Source organism: Macaca mulatta, chromosome 17 (assembly GCF_049350105.2).
Source record: "Macaca mulatta isolate MMU2019108-1 chromosome 17, T2T-MMU8v2.0, whole genome shotgun sequence".
Taxonomy (NCBI): domain Eukaryota; kingdom Metazoa; phylum Chordata; class Mammalia; order Primates; family Cercopithecidae; genus Macaca; species Macaca mulatta.
Window position 1 is genome coordinate 105036008 of NC_133422.1, and position 19358 is coordinate 105055365.

The window sequence follows — 19358 nt, forward strand, 5'->3', positions numbered from 1 at the left end:
AAAGTGCAAATGAGTAGTTAAATCTCGGTTTATGATATTTGCCCTTTTTGATATAAACATTAAATATTTCATACCTCACCTCTAGTACTTTTTTTAAGACTTAAATCTGAAATTTAAGATACAGATGTTCATAAGATATGAATCTTGCATATTGGAAGAAAGAAGCTTCCTGGAAAATGTACAGTATTATCTGGTGTAACCATTTTATTCCTTTCCTTATTGTGAGAAACACACATTTATTGAGTATTACCATTTCGGAGTTGGTTTCATCAGGCAGGGTGCGTTGATATAGATGTTAATTTTTAATATCTGTAAGTTGAAGTCTGACTAAATTGTTTTTCTCTGTGATAAGTCACAATTTATATTTTATATGAGCTTAAATATGATTTAATTTGAAGTACTGGTATATTTAAAGGTGCTAAAACTACACACGTGCATCTCTACTGTGGTTCTTAACTCAGGCTCATTTTGCCCCCCCGCAGAAGACGTTTGGGAGTGTTGAGATATTTTTGGTTGTCACCACTGGGTGTGTGTGCATGCACTGCTGACTGGGTAGAGGTCAAGGATGCTGCTTAGCATCCTTCAGTGCATAGAACAGCTCCCCATGACAGAGACAGGGTGCTGATCGATATCCATGAATGTCTTTTTCTTTTTTCTTTTTTTTTTTTTTAGACAATGTCTCGCTGTATCACCCAGGCATAATCTTGGCTCACTGCAACCTCCACCTTCCAGGTTCAAACAGTTCTCCTGCCTCAGCCTCCTGAGTAGCTAGAATTACAGGCGTGCACCACCATACCCAGCTAATTTTTGTATTTTTAGTAGAGATGGGGTTTCACCATGTTGGCCAGGCTGGTCTCGAACTCCTGACCTCAGGTAATCCACCCACCTCCGCCTCCCAAAGTGCTGGGATTATAGCTGTGAGCCACCACACCCGACCCCATTAATGTCTCTTCTAGACAAGTGTATTATTTTAAAACCATAATTTAGCCTGCCTGGAGGAATTTCAAGGATGGGCGCATCAGTCCCCTGCAGGTAGCACAGAAAGCCTCATTGTGTCTCTTCTAGGTCCACAGATTATAGTGATTCTGTGCCGGGTCTTAGCGTGTGTTGGTCTGGAAGAAGGTGAAAAGGTTTGGGGTTGGGCTGGGTGCGGTGGCTCACACCTGTAATCCCAGCACTTTGGGAGGCCGAGATGGGCAGATCACAAGGTCAGGAGATTGAGGGTTTTGGGTTGATGGGGATTCATAGGATCTTTTTATCTTGGGGGATCTCCGCATCTGCTCTGTCAGCTAAGGCAGTTACATCTACTCAGAAAGAAAATTCCTTTAAAAATTGTGTTGAGTAAAAAGTAAAACTGTAAGAGTTAAAAGACGAAGCTCTTTGCCATGAGGCGCTCAGTCAGCTTTGGGCTGCCGTCAGTGGAACTTGTGACACATCTGGTTTCTCTCTGCTGCTGAGATAATTGGAAGGATAAAAATATTGAGCGCCTTGTTTGAAAAAATACTGTTTATATTTGCAAAGATCCTTTCATTCTAGGGAGAATGTATGCTTTATTATCTATTCATTGAGCTCTATAGAACATACCAGCATTTCTCTCATAGCTGAGCTGTTTTAAATATTAAGGTAAAATATACAACACAGGAAGCTCTTCAAGAAAGGCCAATTAAAGTGTAGCCGTTTAGAGACAACTCAAGATGATGAAATTACTTTAAGTGCCACTTTGAACCCAATTTAAGAAGTGTGCCATATTTAGAATGCAATTTTTAGGTTATTTAATTAATATCCAGTGGAGTATTGGAATACAGTTGGGAGTAATATGAGGAATCTGGCAGGCTTCTGAGCATCCCAGTGGATTACAGGTGGGAACTTGCTTTCCAGTTTGTGAGGAGAGCAAAGACCTAATAATCCTAAAGGGAAATTGAAATGAAGTAAGATAGTTTATTAAGTAATAATGCATTTTTGACTTGATAAAATGGTAAAACTTTCTGGAAAATTAAATGGTCTTCCAAAATTTCTCATACATTTGAAAAATAAACCTGATCGAAATAGCATATGTTGTCCTGGCATGGTGGCTCATGCCTGTAATCCCAGCACTTTGGGAGGCTGAGGTAGACGAATCATGAGGTCAAGAGTTCAAGACCAGCCTGGCCAACATAGTGAAACCCCGTCCTTACTAAAAATACAAAAAATTAATTGGGCGTAGTGGTGGGCACCTGTAATCCCAGCTATTCGGGAGGCTGAGGCAGGAGAATCGCTTGAACCTAGGAGGCGGAGGTTGCAGTGAGCAGGATCGTGCCACCGCACTCCAGCTTAGGTGACAGAGCTAGACTCTGTCTCAAATAAATAAATAAATAGCATATGTTACTATATGTGTTAATTACATGTGTTCAGGCTGGGCACAGTGGTTCACGCCTGTAATCCCAGCACTTTGAGAGGCTGCAGCTGGCAGATCACTTGAGGTCAGGAGTTCTAGACCAGTATGGCCAACATGGTGAAACCCTATCTCTACTGAAAATACAGAAATTAGCCAGGTGTGGTAGCGGACGCCTATAATCCCAGCTACTCAGGAGGCTGAGGCAGGAGAATTGCTTGAACCTGGGAGGCAGAGGTTGCAGTGAGCTGAGATCACGCCACTACACTCCAGCCCAGGTGACGGAGTCAAGAGTTCATCTCAAAAAAGGGAAAAAAAAATGACATGTGTTAATATAATTTTGAACATCGTATTTGCTTACAGAAATAAAACCACTGGGTAAAAATCTATAGCATTCATACTAACTTTGGAGAGAGTTTTGGCTAATGGGCTATGATGTGTACTAACAGTATCTGTTTACCTTTCTGAATTATTCATCTTTCTTGTCTTTCAGTTTTAGAGAGAGCGTTTTCGCTACGTAAAGTACATTCAATAAAGGATATGGAAAATACTTTGCAGCTGGTGAGAAATATTATCCCTCCTCTGTCTTCCACAAAGCACAAAGGACAAGATGGAAGAATAGGCGTAGTTGGAGGCTGTCAGGAGTAAGTAACTGATGTGCAACGTTGGTGTTTAAAGTCAGCTGCTGGCTGGCTGCTTACCTGCCTGTCATTCACGCCGTCTAGTTTGACCTCAGTAATCATTTCCAAGTGCAGCCTGATAGGACACTCAGTATTTTTCAGTGATCCACTTTTTCATTAACTAGGAAACAACTCTGAGGAGCTCTGCCTGAAGTGTTCCCTCGTGTGTGTCAGTGTTAAGTTTTGCTTGTAGTGGGGGAATGAGCCTGTTTTTCCACTTTTTGCTTTTCCGTATTTAACCGGACTTCATACCACAAGCATGTTTTTTGTGTTTAGGATAGAAACGCTCAGCAGCCTGTGGGTTTACTTTGTCAATTTAAAGATGTTACTGAAAGTCATTTACGAAATTTGACAAATCCCCAGCTTGCCTCCGTTCTGTTTTGCTGCTGTGTTTGGTGCGTAGCTGTTTGTAAGTTGTCCTTGGGTGTGAAGGATACCTTCTGCCTCTGACGGAAATCTCTTGCTGCTTGCTTTCTGTTTGCATGTGTGTGGAATCTCTCTTTGCCCATCCCTCCATTTGCAGCTGTTGGTCGTGCCATCGGGTGTGTTGAGAGTTGTGACTGGATCAGGTGTGCATGCATTTACATGCTGGTGCCGCTGCTGAATCGGACCTCCGTTGTGTTACTGTGTGCTGCTTCCCAAGAGCACCTGCCCTGCAGCCCTTGGAGGACAACCTTTGCTAGTCAAGTCGACAGACTTCTTGTGTTCATGCATTTCTCTTATTAGTGAGGCTCGTTTTCACATGATGTGAGAGGGTGTGCATGTATGTTGCCTGGTCTGTCCTTTCTTTTGCATTTACAACACTTTCTGTTGACACCGCTTTGCAGGAGAAGGCCATGTAAGGTGACCTGTGTCAGCATTTGCCCAGGTCTGTTTTTCTTGAGTTAGCAAAACATTTCACTGCTCGGAATGGGCATAAAGGTTGCATTTGCCCATCTGATGCCAGGACAAGGCTCTTCCTTTCTGTGCCTGAAGTGCCCTTAGACCTGGAGTGCAGCGAGTCCAGAACAGTGAGGTGGAGGCAGCTGGGTGTGGGTGCTGTTTCTTGTTTGTCCTAAGTGGCCCCCGTCCGGCCTCTGCTGACTGTTACTCTGGGAGGACGGGGTCTGCCCGATCTGGGACCCTCTCCATGCCCGACTGCTCTGAACATGTGGTTGTCACTTTCTTCTCTCTGGGCAGAAGCCTGCGGTCAGCTCCTTACCTTGAACATTCACGTTGCAGAGAGACTGCAGGCATTACGTAAGCCAGAGATTCCCTCTCCTGAAATGCATGAAGGTTTTATGTAAAAGATCGACATTGCTGGCTGGGCGCTGTGGCTCATGCCTGTCATCCTAGCACTTTGGGAGGCCAAGGCGGGTAGATCACCTGAGGTCGGGAGTTTGAGACCAGCCTGACCAACATGGAGAAACCCTGTCTCTACTAAAAATACAAAATTAGCTGGGGGTGGTGGCACATGCCTGTAATCCCAGCTACTTGGGAGGCTGAGGCAGGAGAATCGCTTGAACCCAGGAGGCAGAGGTTGCAATGAGCCGAGATTGCGCCATTGCACTCCAGTCTGGGCAACTAGAGTAAAACTCCGTCTCAAAAAAAAAAAAAAAGAAAAGATAGACATTTCTAGTCTAACCCAGTTCATGTTCGTTGAACATTTACTGAGCATCTTCTAGGCGTTGGGTTTGTGCTCTGTGCTTCATGTCTGTTATTTATTGATAAACCATGTCTATATTATTTATGCCTATTTTTTATTGATAAACTATTTATTGATCAAGGTATGCTTACCTTATTCTGAGAAGTTTTTGACTCTAAATACCTTCTTTTTAGGTACACTGGAGCCCCATATTTTGCAGCAATCTCAGCTCTCAAAGTGGTATGTTTACTTAAAAGTTCTTCATTGGGATTTTTCTGGTGGAGAGTTTGATTAAATAATGATTAAAGCAAATGTTTTCTGATAGAAATCTAAATAACTTCTTAAGGTAATCATAGATAATAGAAACACCCTTAAGTCTATCCTGACATCCTGTGCATGAACAAGATCACTTCAATTGAAGCCCATTTTTGTTTTTTTCTTTTTTCTGAGATGGAGTTTTGCTCTTGTCGCCCAGGCTGGAGTGCAGTGGCACGATCTCAGCTCACAGCAACCTCCGCCTCCTGGGTTCAAGCCATTCTCCTGCCTCAGCCTCCCGAGTAGCTGGGATTACAGGCACCTGCCACCAAGCCCGGCTAATTTTTTTTGTATTTTTAGTAGAGATGGGTTTTCTCTGTGTTGGTCAGGCTGGTCTCAAACTCCTGACCTCACGTGATCTGCCCGCCTTGGCCTCCCAAAATGCTGGGATTACAGGCATGATCCACTTCACCTGGCCTCAATTGAAGCCCATTTTTAAAACCTAAAGTGTGATTTGTATTGTACTCCACCAAAGTGAACCTGGGATGCCTTTGTAGGTCCCAGCTGAAGCAGTTGATCCTGCAGTTTCCCATGCACGAAGCAAGTGCTAATGACCGGCCTCTTTCTGTGACCCTTCCTCCTGGAGGGTGACCAGGCTGAGCTGGGCTGTGCTGGTGTGTGTGGCTCTGACCCTGCCTCTGTGGCGGAGGCAAAAGTCTTTCTTGTATTGTGCTATGCGCCCTGGCCCTTTGCTAAGCCACCTGGCTGGGTGTAACCCGAACTAGTACGTTTCTCGCGCATGTCACCAGGGCACTGGACACCTGTGTCTGGTGGGTGGGCAGCGATGCCGGAGCCTTCCGGGGCCTGTGGACCAGGTTCCTGAGTCAGCCTCTTGTGCTCCTTCTTCAGGGCGCAGATTTGTCCCACGTGTTCTGCGCCAGTGCAGCCGCGCCTGTGATTAAGGCCTACAGCCCGGAGCTGATCGTCCACCCAGTTCTGTGAGTCGCTCTGCGCCGGGTTCTCGTGGGTTCTCTTTCCCTCCTGCACCATTTGGGGTTTTTGCACTGACACCAGAAGTGTCTGATGGATTTTCCATCCTCTGAGTTTGTCAGCAGGTGCTGTAAAGGAAGTAGGGAACAAAAGAGCCCATTCTTCTGTGGTCAGAATAAGACAAACACGGAGGGGTGAGAGGTGGGTTGGGGGGACTTGGGCCTGTTGGAAATGGCCGGGGCCCAGCTCCAGAGGCAGTGAGGTCCTGTGGGCTGTGTCTGACAGGTTTGCAGAAGGTGGAAACGAAGGGCCGCTGAGCAGTAACAAGACCTTTCGTGCACTCAGCAGGTATGTCTGGTGCCAGGCCGTAGCCTGCGTTCCATGGGTCAGCGTCAAACTGGGCAGGCAAACACCTGCCCCCGTGAGGCTCCTCCAGACAGCCTGTGCTGTAGAGCTTGCTGCGTGGAGGTGTTCTCTCTGCCGTCCAGGATTGTGGCCACTGAGTGCTTGAAATGTAGCTGGGAGGTGCAGGATCGGAGCGTTTGCTCTTGTTTGCTTTTAATTGTGTGTGTTCACATAGACTGCATTGGGCTGCGCTGCTCTGGAGACAGACAAGGGAGAGCAGGATGTCAGGTGGTGAAGGAACCGCAGAGAGCGGCAGCAGGGAGGGGGTTGTGAGAGTGGGCAGAGGGGTGGTTGGGGCGGCAGCACAGTGTGATGGCGCCTGGGTAGAGCCCGGCCTCTCCACACCGGGGAGGAGCTGGCGCAGAGCTCCAGGTGGGGCGCTGTGATGTGTCGGGTGACCAAGAGGTGCAGGGCTGGGCCCCACAGGGTGTGGGGCTGCTGTTAGGGCTGTGGCTGTGGCACTGAGTGGGCAGGGCAGGGCCATTGTGGCTCATAAAGGCTCCTTGGCGGCTGTTGGGCTGGGCCCCTGGGGCCGGGGTGGAGGCTGTGTTAAGGGCCTGTGGGAGGGAAGGGTGCAGTTAGATGGTGAGAGGGGTCAGATTCTGGGTATGTTTGGAAAGTTTGGGGGCGGAATTTGCTGACATATTGGATTGGAAAAGGCAGGTGGCACGGACTCCACCAAGGGTTTTGGTCTGAGCGAGGTGTCACTCCACGTGGTGGAAAAACGGGCTTGGGTGGGATGAAGATGAGGCATTGGGTGTGGGGTGCAGTTTGGCTGCCAGTCAGACATCCAAGGGATGTGGCTAGTGGGCATTGGACAGTGGGGACATGGACTTGGGAGTCATGCACATGTGGACGGTGCTTAAAACTGGAAGATGAGGGAGTAAGAGGCAGAGGGGTGCTGGGTAGGGGGCTTGGCACTCAGATGCTGGGAGCATGGGCTGGGGAGGAGGCAGCAGGGGCTTCAGGAGTCAGTGAAGCCGCTGTTTCCAGACAGTACTAGAAGGGCCTATGTGTGCCACTCTGGGTCAGTTTGAGATGAGGCCTGAGAACAGATGATGCATCTCACAGTGTAGGGTTCTTGGTGACCCTGAGAAGGGAGCTTGTCAGGGAGGAAAGGGGACAGAAGCCTTAACAGTGGGCTCAAGGAGAGGACACACCAAACAGGAAGGAGGTCAGAAAAAGCAAAACCCTGCCTTGTTCTGAATGAGAAACTGCAGCAGGATCAGTGCATTGTGTGGGGCCTGGTGTGTAAGCACACAACATAGGCTTTACAGCCACACGTGTATGTGATAGAAACAAACTGGCTATTTTGAAAATAGCCATCACTCTTTTTCTGACTTAACTGTTGAAAGCTGGGCATCTAAATCTGGGCATTAAAAGATAGATCAGGGAGAGGCAATGGCCACATGCAGTGTGGGGCTGGTTTGGGTCCTGAAACGGGAAGTGGACATCAAGAGGAAACGGGAAATTTGGAAAATGCCATGGTTTAATGAATGGTATTGAACCAATGTGAAGTTAGTTATGCTGATCTGGAATGTGGGTGTGTGAGGCGTTAACCTCAGGGGAGGCTGGGCAAAGGGTACATGGGAGCCTTCTGTACTGATTAAATAATAAATCTAAATTACAGAAATTATTTAAAAGTCATTAGTATTTGTAAGTTATTTTTTCAAAATAAAATGTAAACAAATACATGACAGTAAATAAATGAGGAGTTGTGGGTAACCATCCTGGCCTTCCTTTCCTTCTTTAGCGACAGCCCCAGTGCTGTTGATGAGGTGGAGAAGTGGCTCCCCCGGCTGCACGCTCTTGTCGTAGGACCTGGCTTGGGTAGAGATGATGTGCTTCTCAGAAATGTCCAGGTAATGTGTATACTCACTCACTTTCCTCATGACAGGCTTAGCCCGTAGGCGTGAAGTTGGAACAGAGGCATTTCTCTTCCTTTTTGTGTAGTGTTCTATCGGGAGAACCCGCTCCCGATGTTTAACGCGGGTTCTTTTCTATTTCCTAAGTGTCTCGGCTGGGTTGAGAAATAAAGGGAAAGAGCACAAGAGAGAGAAATTTAAAGCTGGGTGTCCAGGGGAGACATCACATGTCGGCAGGATCCGTGATGTTCCCCCAGCCGTAAAACCAGCAAGTCTTTATTAACGATTTTCAAAAAGGGGAGGGAGTGCACGAATAGGGTGTGGGTCACAGAGATCACATACTTCACAAGCTAATAAAATATCACAAAGCAGATGGAGGCAGGGCGAGATCACAGGACCACCGGATGAGGAGAAATTAAAATTGCTAATGAAGTTTCAGGTACACATTGTCATTGATAACATCTTATCAGGAAACAGTGTTTGAGAGCAGACAACCTGTCTGACCACAATTTATTAGGTGGGAATTTTCCCGTCCTAGTAAGCCTGGGAGCACTATAGGAGACCAGGGCTTATTTAAGGGCCTGTCTATAGGCCTACCTTCAGGGCGCATTCTCTTTCTCAGGGATGTTACTTGCTGAGAAAAAGAATTCAGCGATATTTCTCTTATTTGCTTATGAAAGAGGAGGAATATAGCTCTGTTCCGTCCGGCTCACCGGCGGCCAGTTCAAAGTTACCTCTCTTGTTCCCTGAACATCGCTGTTAGCCTGTTCTTTTTTTAAGATGCCCAGATTTCATATTCAAACACACATGCTCTACAAACAGTTTTTGCAGTTGACACAATCACAGGGTCCTGAGGCGACATTCATCCTCTTCAGCTTACAAAGAAGATGACAGGATTAAGAGATTAAACGAGATTAAGAGATTGAAGTAAAGACAGGCATAGGAAATCACAGGGGTATTGATTGGGGAAGTGACAAATGTTCATGAAATCTTTACAATTTATGTTCATAGATTACAGTAAAGACAGGTTTAAGAAACTACAAAAGTATTAATTTGGGGAACTAATAAATGTCCATGAAATCTTCACAATTTATGTTCTTCTGCCGCGGCTTCAGCCGGTCCCTCCGTTCGGGGTCCCTGACTTCCCGCAACAGTGTTCTGTGCGCCTCTTCATGGCATGATTGCGATAAGATTTGAGGGACGGAGGAGAAACAGTGCAAAGGTGGTGAGAAGCTGTGCTGACATCTGCTTCCCTCCGGGCCCAACTGCTTCTCACGGAGCAGCTGCAGGTGTGTGTGGAGTTGCTCTGATGTTTTATGCCTGATGTGAGGAGAGGGTGAGCAGCATTGAGGAGCTGACAGATGTTTGGGGTCAGGCCTGAGTGTACCTCCCAGGCCACCCCCTTCTCGCTGGGGACCGTGGGGTTCCCTCAGCCTCCTCCCCGCACAGCCCTGGTGCCATGCTCTGCTGACATCAGGCTGTGAGGTGACACGGCCAGCTTGTCCGTGTCCACATGCATGCACATGTACTTTCATTGATGCTGCTGTTTATTTCTTCAAGTTCATCTTATGCCCACCTGAATCCAAAAAGATGAAAATTATTCTGATCACTTTGTGTCTGCTGTAAATAAATACCACCTGGGATCAGGGGCAGGAAAAACATGGGATGGCTGTCAGCTGTGTGTTCCCTGCATCCTCTGATGCTCCCTGGGCTGGTGTGTGTCTCTGCTAGGGGTTGTGCTCCTGTGGGGATGCATCTCAGGGACTGCCCTCTGAGGCCCTTTCTCGAGTTCCAGGGGACCCCTGTTAGAGCTCCTGGGGGAAGACACAGTGTGCCAGACAGCCTGGTGCCGCAGGGCGCTCACATGTGCAAGGCGTGGTGCTTGCATGGGGATCAGAGGCCGGGCATTAGTGAGGGACTGTGCTTAAAGCCCTTAGAAAGTGCCTGGCCATTCTGTGTTCCCCAGATCAGCAGTCACCCTGAAAATGCCAACCATCCTCATGGCACTCTCTTGAGTGCTTAGTTAACGGAGGGGTCTCTGAGGCTGCGGGGCTTGAAGGCGGCGAGTGACGGAGCCAAGCAGTGCAGAATGAGTCATCTGAGAGGCAGGCAGACGCAGGCTGGCACTGCACAGACCAGGGAAAGCAGCATGGAGTTAGCACCGGAGCCCGACTTTGAGCTTTAAGGTCTCACCCGCTCACCGAGAAGTAGGAGGTGGCCGTGTTTAGGAGCAGGAGAACCCTCTGTCATCCCCGGGGAGAGGCTGTCAGTGGGGAGTCCCATCTGCAAGCTGTGGGTCTGCGGTGCACGGCTGCTGCTCCCTGTCCAGCTCTGCATCCTGGGGGTGCGGATGAATTAAAGGTGAAAAAGCCAGAGTTCTCTGCTTCAGGTTCTTTTCTTTGTGAATTTAGTTCATAATTTAAAAACTGGTGTCTTAGAAAGCCACTCTGCAGCGCGGAAGTGTGAAAGGTGGGAGGTGAGGGCGTCCATCGCTGCCCCTGCTGCCCAGACTCCGGACCTTGCCTTCGGGTTCCCGCACACACTCACCGTGGTCATCTAGTGTGGGCCGCCGCCGCCTCGTCAGCTTCCAGCTCGTGCCTGGGGCGGAGCAGAGGCTTCCTACTTCGTCGACATTCCTGAATGAGGTCGTCATCTGGTGTAGGCCTGAAAACAACCCAATTAGGTCGATTTCTATTCATATCCCCATTCTTCTGATGACAAATTGAGTCCTGGCAAGGGTTCAAGACGCCCGCAGGGTCTCATAGCAAGGAAATTGCAGAGGTGGTTTTTTAAAAGCGACTTTATTTAGATGATTTACCTACCATACCCTTCACCCATTTAAAGTGAACTGTTCGGTAGCTTCAAGTATATTCACAGTTGTGCAACCATCACCATGATCAGCCTTAGAATATGTTTATTGCCTTCAGAAGCAGCCCATCCCCGTTAGCATCTGCTCCCTGCTCCCCAGTCTCCCCAGTTCCTGGCAGCCACTCAGCTAGTACGCTGTCTGCCTCTCTGGATTCGCCTGTTAGGACATTTCATATGAATGGAATTACGCAACGTGTGCTGTTTAGTGACTAGTTACGTCACTCTGCATAATTTTATATTTAGAGTTACCTGTGCAGTAGCATGTATCAGTACTTCATTCCTTTTTCTACCTCTAACATTTCATTGCATGGATACACCACCTTTGCTTTATCTGTTCACTAATTTATGGAAAATTGGTTTCCACTTTTTGTGTGGATGTGTTTTCACTCTCCTGGGTGTCAGTGTTTCACAATTTGAGGCCCTGCCACTGTCTCCCATAGCGGCTGCGCTATTTTCCATTCCCTCCAGCAGTGTGCAAGGCTCTGATTCGCCACATTGTCCCCAGCACTCGTTACTGTTGTTGTCTATTAGCAGCCACTCTAGTGGGCGTGGAGTGACCTCACTGTGGTTTGGTTTGCGTTTTCCTGGCCGCTGATACTGTTGAGCATCTTCGCATGGGCTCATTGGCTGTTTGGGTATCTTTTTTTGTTTTCTTTTTTTTGAGACAGATTCTCATTCTGTCACCCAGGCTGGAATACAATGGCATGATCTTGGCTCACTGCAATCTCTGCCTCCTGGGTTCAAGTGATTCCTTTGCCTCGGCCTCCCGAGTAGCTTGGACTACAGGCACCCACCATCACACCCAGCTAATTTTTGTATTTTTAGTAGAGATGGGGTTTCACCATGTTAGCCAGGCTGGTCTTGAACTCCTGACCTCAGGTGTCTGCCCGCCTCAACCTCCCAAAGTGCTGGGATTACAGGCATGAGCCACCATGCGTGGCCTCTTTGGGTATCTTCTTTGGAGAAGTGTCTGTTCTCATACCCTTTCCCCATTTTGAACACTGCCTTTTTATTATTGACTTTTAGGAGTTCTTCATATACATTCTAGACACAGGTTCCTTATCAGACTATTTGCTGATATCCTCTCATTCTGTAGGTTGTCTCTTCACTTCCTTGATGGTTTTGTTTACACACAGATTTTTAATTTTGAAGTCCAATTTAGCTGTTTTTTCTTTTGTCCCTTGTGCTGTTGGTGTCTTATCTAAGAAGCATATGCCTAACCCAAGGTTTACTCCTACATTTTAAGAGCCTTATTGTTTTGGCTGTTACATTTAGCTCTGTGGTGCGTGCTGAGCTGATGGTGTGGTAGAAGGAAGGCTGCGGCATCAGGCTTTTGCTTGTGGGTGTCCCATTGTTGCAGCACCCTGTGTTGGAGAGACTCTTCTTTCCTCCCGACTTGTCTTGTCATCCTACCTGAGAATCCGTTGACCCTAAATGTGAGGGCTTATTTCTGGACTCTTGTTTCTGTTCTGTTGGTCTGTATAGCTGTCCTGCAGCTGCCCAGTCTTGACTGCTGTGGCTGCATAGGAAGCCTGGACATCAGAAAGCCCGCGTCCTCCACATTCGTTCTTTTCAAGGTTGTTTCGGCTCTCCCGCGCCCTGTGCGTTCCAGTTTTGGATCAGCTTGCTGATTGGTGGAGCAGGCAGCTGGGATTTTGGTAGGGATGATGTTGAAACGGAAGATCAGTTGGGGAATGTCTAACAACATTAAGTCTTCTGGCTCCTGGGCTGACTTTGAACCCACGTTGTCTGAATCTAGAGCGCAGGCTCTTGACCAATGCACCTGTCCTCACACTGTGCTCTTTTCACACGCATTAACAGTGTGTCCTGGTCCTCACACTGTGCTCTTTTCACACGCATTAACAGTGTGTCCTGGTCCTCACACTGTGCACTTTTCACACGCATTAACGGTGTGTCCTGGTCCTCACACTGTGAACTTTTCACACGCATTAACGGTGTGTCCTGGTCCTCACACTGTGCTCTTTTCACACGCATTAACAGTGTGTCCTGGTCCTCACACTGTGCACTTTTCACACGCATTAACGGTGTGTCCTGGTCCTCACACTGTGAACTTTTCACACGCATTAACGGTGTGTCCTGGTCCTCACACTGTGCACTTTTCACACGCATTAACGGTGTGTCCTGCTCCTCACACTGTGCACTTTTCACACGCATTAACGGTGTGTCCTGCTCCTCACACTGTGCACTTTTCACACGCATTAACGGTGTGTCCTGGTCCTCACACTGTGCACTTTTCACACGCATTAACGGTGTGTCCTGGTCCTCACACTGTGCACTTTTCACACGCATTAACGGTGTGTCCTGGTCCTCACACTGTGCTCTTTTCACACGCATTAACGGTGTGTCCTGGTCCTCACACTGTGCTCTTTTCACACGCATTAACGGTGTGTCCTGGTCCTCACACTGTGCTCTTTTCACACACATTAACAGTGTGTCCTGGGGACTTTCACGGCAGGGTATGTGATATTCCTCATTATTTTTAACAGCTACATCAGAATTTACTACGGATCTACTGCAGTGTGTTTAACTAGTTCATTCACACTGTTTTCCGCTTTTTTCGTGTTAACATCAGTGGTGTCCTGAACCTATGTATTTTGTCCACTCTTTTGGGTGTTAGAAGATAAATTTTTAGAAGTTCCGTTGCTGAATCGAAGAGTATGGACGTTTCAGTTTTGGAGAGATGCCTCCAGATTTCTCCCTAGCATACCGTGGTTTGCTTTCCCACGGGTGGGGACACCCTGCTGCGCTGGGTGCTCTGATGCGCGTATCTTTCTAGGAGACCCATGTAACACTGCATTTTCCAGGGTTTGAATGTTCACTTTTGACTACTCTTTGCGAATACATTAAAAGAAAACACAGAAACAGATGAAAATGTCAGATTGTTGCCAAATCCTGCAACACGAAATCAGAAGCTGATCTAAAATCTGAACTAGCAGAAGCCTGCCGGCTTTACCGGTGAAGCCAAACTCAGGGCAAGCAGAGAATTTTTATTGTTAATAAAGGAAATCAGCTTCAGGAAGTCTCAGGTACCCACCTCCTGGGAACGGGCTTCAGGACACACTGCTAATGCTCCGACCCGTGTCAGAGCCAGGTATACGCTTCCCCACAGCTGGAATGGGCGTCACAAACAAGCTGGAACGAGCGCTTCGTTAGGCGAGCAGCTAACGCTTTGTCAGCTTTCAACTTTCATTTCACATACCTGACGTTAGTTTTCAATACCTTAAATTATTATGACTTGGCATGTATTTTGTTTAATGCTCTCTATCTTAATGTTTTCTACTATCAGGTGTCTATCAAGTCAAGATCACTTTACATGCTACTGCGGCATATAATCTTATCACAATATATTGGTTCATAATAATAAAAGCCACCAAATATTGATTACATATACGTGTATGTATCTATACATCTATTTTTTTTTTTTTTAATAGAAAACCTTTGACACCTTCACTGTAATCCTATCAGGGAAAAATGATTCTGTTTATTATTGTCACTTACTACTTTAAAATATGTAAGTAAAGTGATATGAAAAATACATCATGACTAATGATTTGGGGAATTCTCAGGAATTCAGATTTCTTGCCTCCGAATGCTGCGGATTAGTATCTGTTGGAGAACTGGAAGCCCTTGCTGGGGCGGGGGGTGTGTCTTCATGAGTTAGCCTAAGAGCCCAGCTGTTGTTTATAGCATTTCCACTGGGCTTTGCCTTTCAGAGTTCCCAGTGTCCTGCCTTATTTAGGGGCTCTGCTAGTTCATTGGGTCTTTCTGCTTCTCTATTTTATTCATTTACTTGATTATTTTCCATTTATTGTTTGATGACCTGATGTTGCATTTAATTAAGAGTCTGCTCAATGTTCTTTCACTGCTGTTGGCAAAAGCGTCTTAGTCTGTTTCGTGCTGCTATAGCAGTGCCACCGACTGCGTAACTGACAATGAACAGGCGCTTACTGGCTCGTAGTTCTGGAGGTGGATGTCCACCTGGCGAGGGCAGAAGGGCAGGAGAGAGACCCTTTATGCCCCTTTTAAAGGTCATTAAACCCACCCATGAGGGCACTGCCACATCACCTTTTAAAGGCTCCATCTCCCAGGACCCTTCCATTGGCAATTAAGTTTCACCGTGAGTTTTCAGGAGACACCATCCACACCATAGCAGAGGCAGCAGGCGTGGTACTCAGCCTGGTTTTCTCTTCTGGCAGGGCATTTTGGAAGCATCAAAGGCCAGGGACATCCCTGTCGTCATTGACGCGGTGAGTTGACCTCTCTCCTCCTGGCTCGGACTCCCGGAAGGCCTGTGCAGTGAGCACGGCTCCTTGTTCTGTGCAGGACGGCCTGTGGCTGGTCGCTCAGCAGCCAGCCCTCATCCAAGGCTACCAGAAGGCGGTCCTCACCCCCAACCACATGGAGTTCAGCAGACTGTATGATGCTGTGGTGAGTCAGTGGACTCCCTGGAGGGTGGATGCAAGCCCCATTCGTCCTGAAGAGGGTGAAGGACGTGCTCCATGCTTCTGCCCAGCCTGTCCCTGTGGGCACATCTCTGCAGGGATGCAGACCTGCAAGTAATCGCTGTGCCTCTCCCGGTGGATGGCCCGTCTTCGCATTAGTGCTCTTGGATTGGATGAATGATGGTGTAGTGGGCTTGGGACAGGCAGGGACTCGGGTCAGCCAGCCCCTCCTGCAGCACACTGTGGACAGATCACTTTCTGTGTCTTGAGTGCCTCGTCTATAATGTGATGATGGCATCTACTTCACGGGGTTGTGAGGATGAGATGAGGAAACCTGTGTGAAGCCGTGAGTCCCACACGGTGAGTGTCCCGTCAGTGTTAGCGTCCAGTACAACTGGAATTCGTATTACTCCTACAAAGCTCTCAGAACCCAGCCTTGGGCGGTCCTCCTTCAGCCTGCTCTGACCAGGTAGAGGACGGGCACTGCAGCAGGCACCGTGTCGGCGTCTGCCCGGAGGACTCGCTGCAGGCGACATTCTGGGCTTCCTTCCACCTACGTGGCCTTTAGCAGGTGCCTGGGTGATCCCTTTAGGCACGAGAGCGTGCGTCTCATGGCGGACGGGACAGGGCCATCCGTCACGTCGTGTGTCGTGTGTCTGAGGAAGACTTTGCTTTTTCTGTGTCTTCCTGTGTTGTCATAGCTCAGAGGCCCTGTGGACAGCGATGACCGCCATGGATCTGTGCTGAGACTCAGCCAGGCCCTGGGCAATGTGACGGTGGTCCAGAAAGGAGAGCGCGACATCCTCTCCAATGGCCAGCAGGGTGAGTGGCGGCTGTGCATGGGCTGGTGCCAGGTCAGTCAGCGTGGCCGTGCTGAGTGCGAGCCCTGGAAGACCTCTCCCGTGCACACGTGTTCACGCGCATTCGCACAAAGGGATTCCTGCTGTCACCCACACCTTCTCCGGAGTCCATGTTTTGACTTCTCACTGTTTTGCCGGGGGAGGTGACCGTGGTGAAAGCCATGGGCCTTACCCGCCGGCTGAATTCCCATGCCTCAGTTATGAGAGGCAGTGTGGCGGGAGGGTGCGTGCAACAGCAGGGCATTCCCTAGCTGCCACCTTCGTCTCACCTGTGGCATCCATGATCCCTGCAGTTATTCTGTATTGTATTGCATTTCATTTTCTTTTATCAAAGTGACTGGAAAGTGCAGAAAGCCCTGGGGCTGCTGGTAGTGGAATCTCAGGCGCTGAGTGTGGCGAGTCTCAGCCAGAGCCTGGGGAGGCTTCCGCAAGAGCCAAGTGAGAGCGGGGCGGAGGCCGGGCCCAGCGTCAGCGAGGCATCTGGGGAGCCATGCCCTTGTTAGCTCTGAAAATGGAAGCCCCCCTCCATTCAGGCCTGAAGAGATGATGAATAGCGAATGTACTCACCTGTTGAGCTGTGAGGCTGCTGAGTAGGTACCAAAATCAGGGTAGAACACTGAGGCATCTGTGGGCGGGTGTGCCCAATCCACATTTGTACATTCACGTTCACATGCACAATTTGCACACACTCATGCACTTATTCATACACATGCAGTCGTGCTCACACAGCCTCACACACGCCCTCGCACACTCATGCACTTCCACACATGCACGGTCGTGCTCGCAGCCTCACACACGCCCTTGTACACTCATGCACTTCCACACACGCACGGTCGTGCTCGCAGCCTCGCACACGTCCTTACACACACATTCACACACATTCACACACATTCACACACATTCACACACACATTCACACACATTCACACACACATTCACACACACATTCACACACATTCACACACACATTCACACATTCACACACACATTCACACACACATTCACACACATTCACACACACATTCACACATTCACACACACATTCACACACACATTCACACACATTCACACACACATTCACACACACATTCACACACATTCACACACATTCACACACATACATTCACACACACATTCACACACACTCACACACATTCACACACATTCACACACACATTCACACACACACACACATTCACACACTCACACACATTCACACACACATTCACACACACTCACACACACATTCACACACATTCACACACATTCACACATTCACACACACATTCACACACACATTCACACACATTCACACACACATTCACACACAGCTGTGCACGAGGAACACAGGGCAGATGTTCTCAGAGGGACTCTTGACACCTTTGAGATGAGGGTTTTTTAATCACTGGAAGGCTCTCTTGGGTCTGACAGGTTCAGACAGTGTAACACCTGGTTTTCAAAACATTTTCCAAAGAAACAGAGAATTCCCACATACACAGGCACAGGTGACGTTATGAGGCCAGTGGAGGCCTTGCTTGGTGTTGCGCTTTATGACTGAGCTGTGGTTTAAGGTGCGCTCTGGAGTGTGGGCTGCAGGCGAGGGCTCGTCCTCCAGGAGCCGGTAGGAGGAGCTGGAGGCTGGTGCCGCCCTGCTCAGAGCCGCCTGCTTGGGCTTGTCTGAGGCGGTTCTGAGCTGCAGGTGTCTCCACCAACCTGCTGTGCTACACAGCCGGGTCTGGGGCAGCCTCACCACTGTGTGCCTTGATTTCCTCTTTTGTAAAACAGAGGCTGCCTCCAACCCTTGGAACAAACAGGGAAAAGCCGTAGCGGGCAGGATGTGAGTGGAGCCTCCGGCTGCTCCTGGAGGGTGTGGCTCTGCCTGCCGTGTGGCCTTCCACACGCATGGCTACTGTCACATTCATCCACATGGCCATGCTGACACCTGCTCTCACTTCTGCCCTGTGCAGTGCTTGTGTGCAGCCAGGAAGGCAGCAGCCGCAGGTGTGGAGGGCAAGGAGACCTCCTGTCGGGCTCCCTGGGTGTCCTGGTACACTGGGCGCTCCTTGCTGGACCGGAGAAAACAAATGGGTAAGGCCACATGTCTTCATTTATTCTACTTTGAAGCCGTCTGATTTTTCTAAGCTATTTCAGTAGCTCACGTGTTGAATAAGTAGCTCTGGAAACACTGAGAACGAACTCTAGGCTTCACTGGAGAGATCTCAGGGCACAGGCGAACCCTCTTGGCAGAATTTCCACCCCACACTTGGCCTGGGCCTGTCCCTCATTCACTGTGGATGGGGCCCGGGGCAGAGGTGGTCTTCAGAGTGCTCCAGAGAGTTCCGAGGTGCAATCAAGGCCCAGCAGCACGCTGTTCTAGGAAGCTGAGTGGTTTACATAGAAAACAGGGTCAAGGCTGGCTTAGACACTTGTTCTTAAAGATGTGAATTTTCTTTAAGAGACGGCAGAACTCTAGGACTTTATGAATGTGAGCAGTCCCCACGCCTCTGGGCGCCTCTGTCGCTCTGGTGTGAGCCCGTCAGGGCGGCGGCTGCAGGCGCTGAGTGCGGCAGGCCTGGGCTTCTGGAGGGTGGGCAGGCCTGTCATCCAGTGGCCCCGTCTGTCCTCACTGCCGGGATGGCAGAGTCTGGGACCAGCCCCCAAACTAGGTGTGCCCACATGAACTTGAGAGCTGAGGAGGTCGGGGCGTGGGCAGGGCAGGAGTCTTCCCGTTCGTTCTGCTGGGTTCACTCTGGTTCCCTCCACCCCTCTCCCGGGAGATGGAGCCCTGGTAGCAGGAATCCACGTTCTCAGACCTCAGATGCCCTCCACACCCAGGCGCTGAGAGCACAAACAGGGCTGAGCAGCATGTGCCGCCTGGCTCTCCCCAGGAACAGCTGGCGCGCCGCGGGCCCTGGCCCCGTCTCTGAGGACATGGACACTTCCCGTGTGCCTCCTGCCAGGGAGTAGTGGAGGGTTA

At 49.0% G+C, this 19358-nt stretch overlaps 1 protein-coding gene across 20 annotated transcripts in view; it reads left to right on the forward strand.

Annotated features, from left to right (window-relative positions):
• Positions 1-19358, forward strand: part of NAXD (NAD(P)HX dehydratase) — a 64615-nt gene that overhangs the window by 41943 nt on the left and 3314 nt on the right. For 11 of the 20 annotated variants that reach the window (XR_013407747.1, XR_013407739.1, XR_013407740.1 and 8 more), the window contains exons 2-9: positions 2865-3015; positions 4870-4915; positions 5840-5928; positions 8079-8187; positions 15276-15326; positions 15403-15507; positions 16223-16343; positions 18349-18469. Coding sequence is in view for 8 of the 20 variants with exons in the window: in XM_077974017.1 (XP_077830143.1) it covers positions 2865-3015; positions 4870-4915; positions 5840-5928; positions 8079-8187; positions 15276-15326; positions 15403-15507; positions 16223-16343; positions 18349-18469 (793 nt within the window). In the remaining 12 variants the exon portion in view is untranslated. Of the gene's footprint in view, positions 1-2539; positions 2650-2864; positions 3016-4869; positions 4916-5839; positions 5929-6205; positions 6269-8078; positions 8188-15275; positions 15327-15402; positions 15508-16222; positions 16344-18348; positions 18470-19358 lie in introns of those variants that run through there. The other 9 variants (XR_013407744.1, XR_013407737.1, XR_013407738.1 and 6 more) reach the window with 2 other exon arrangements.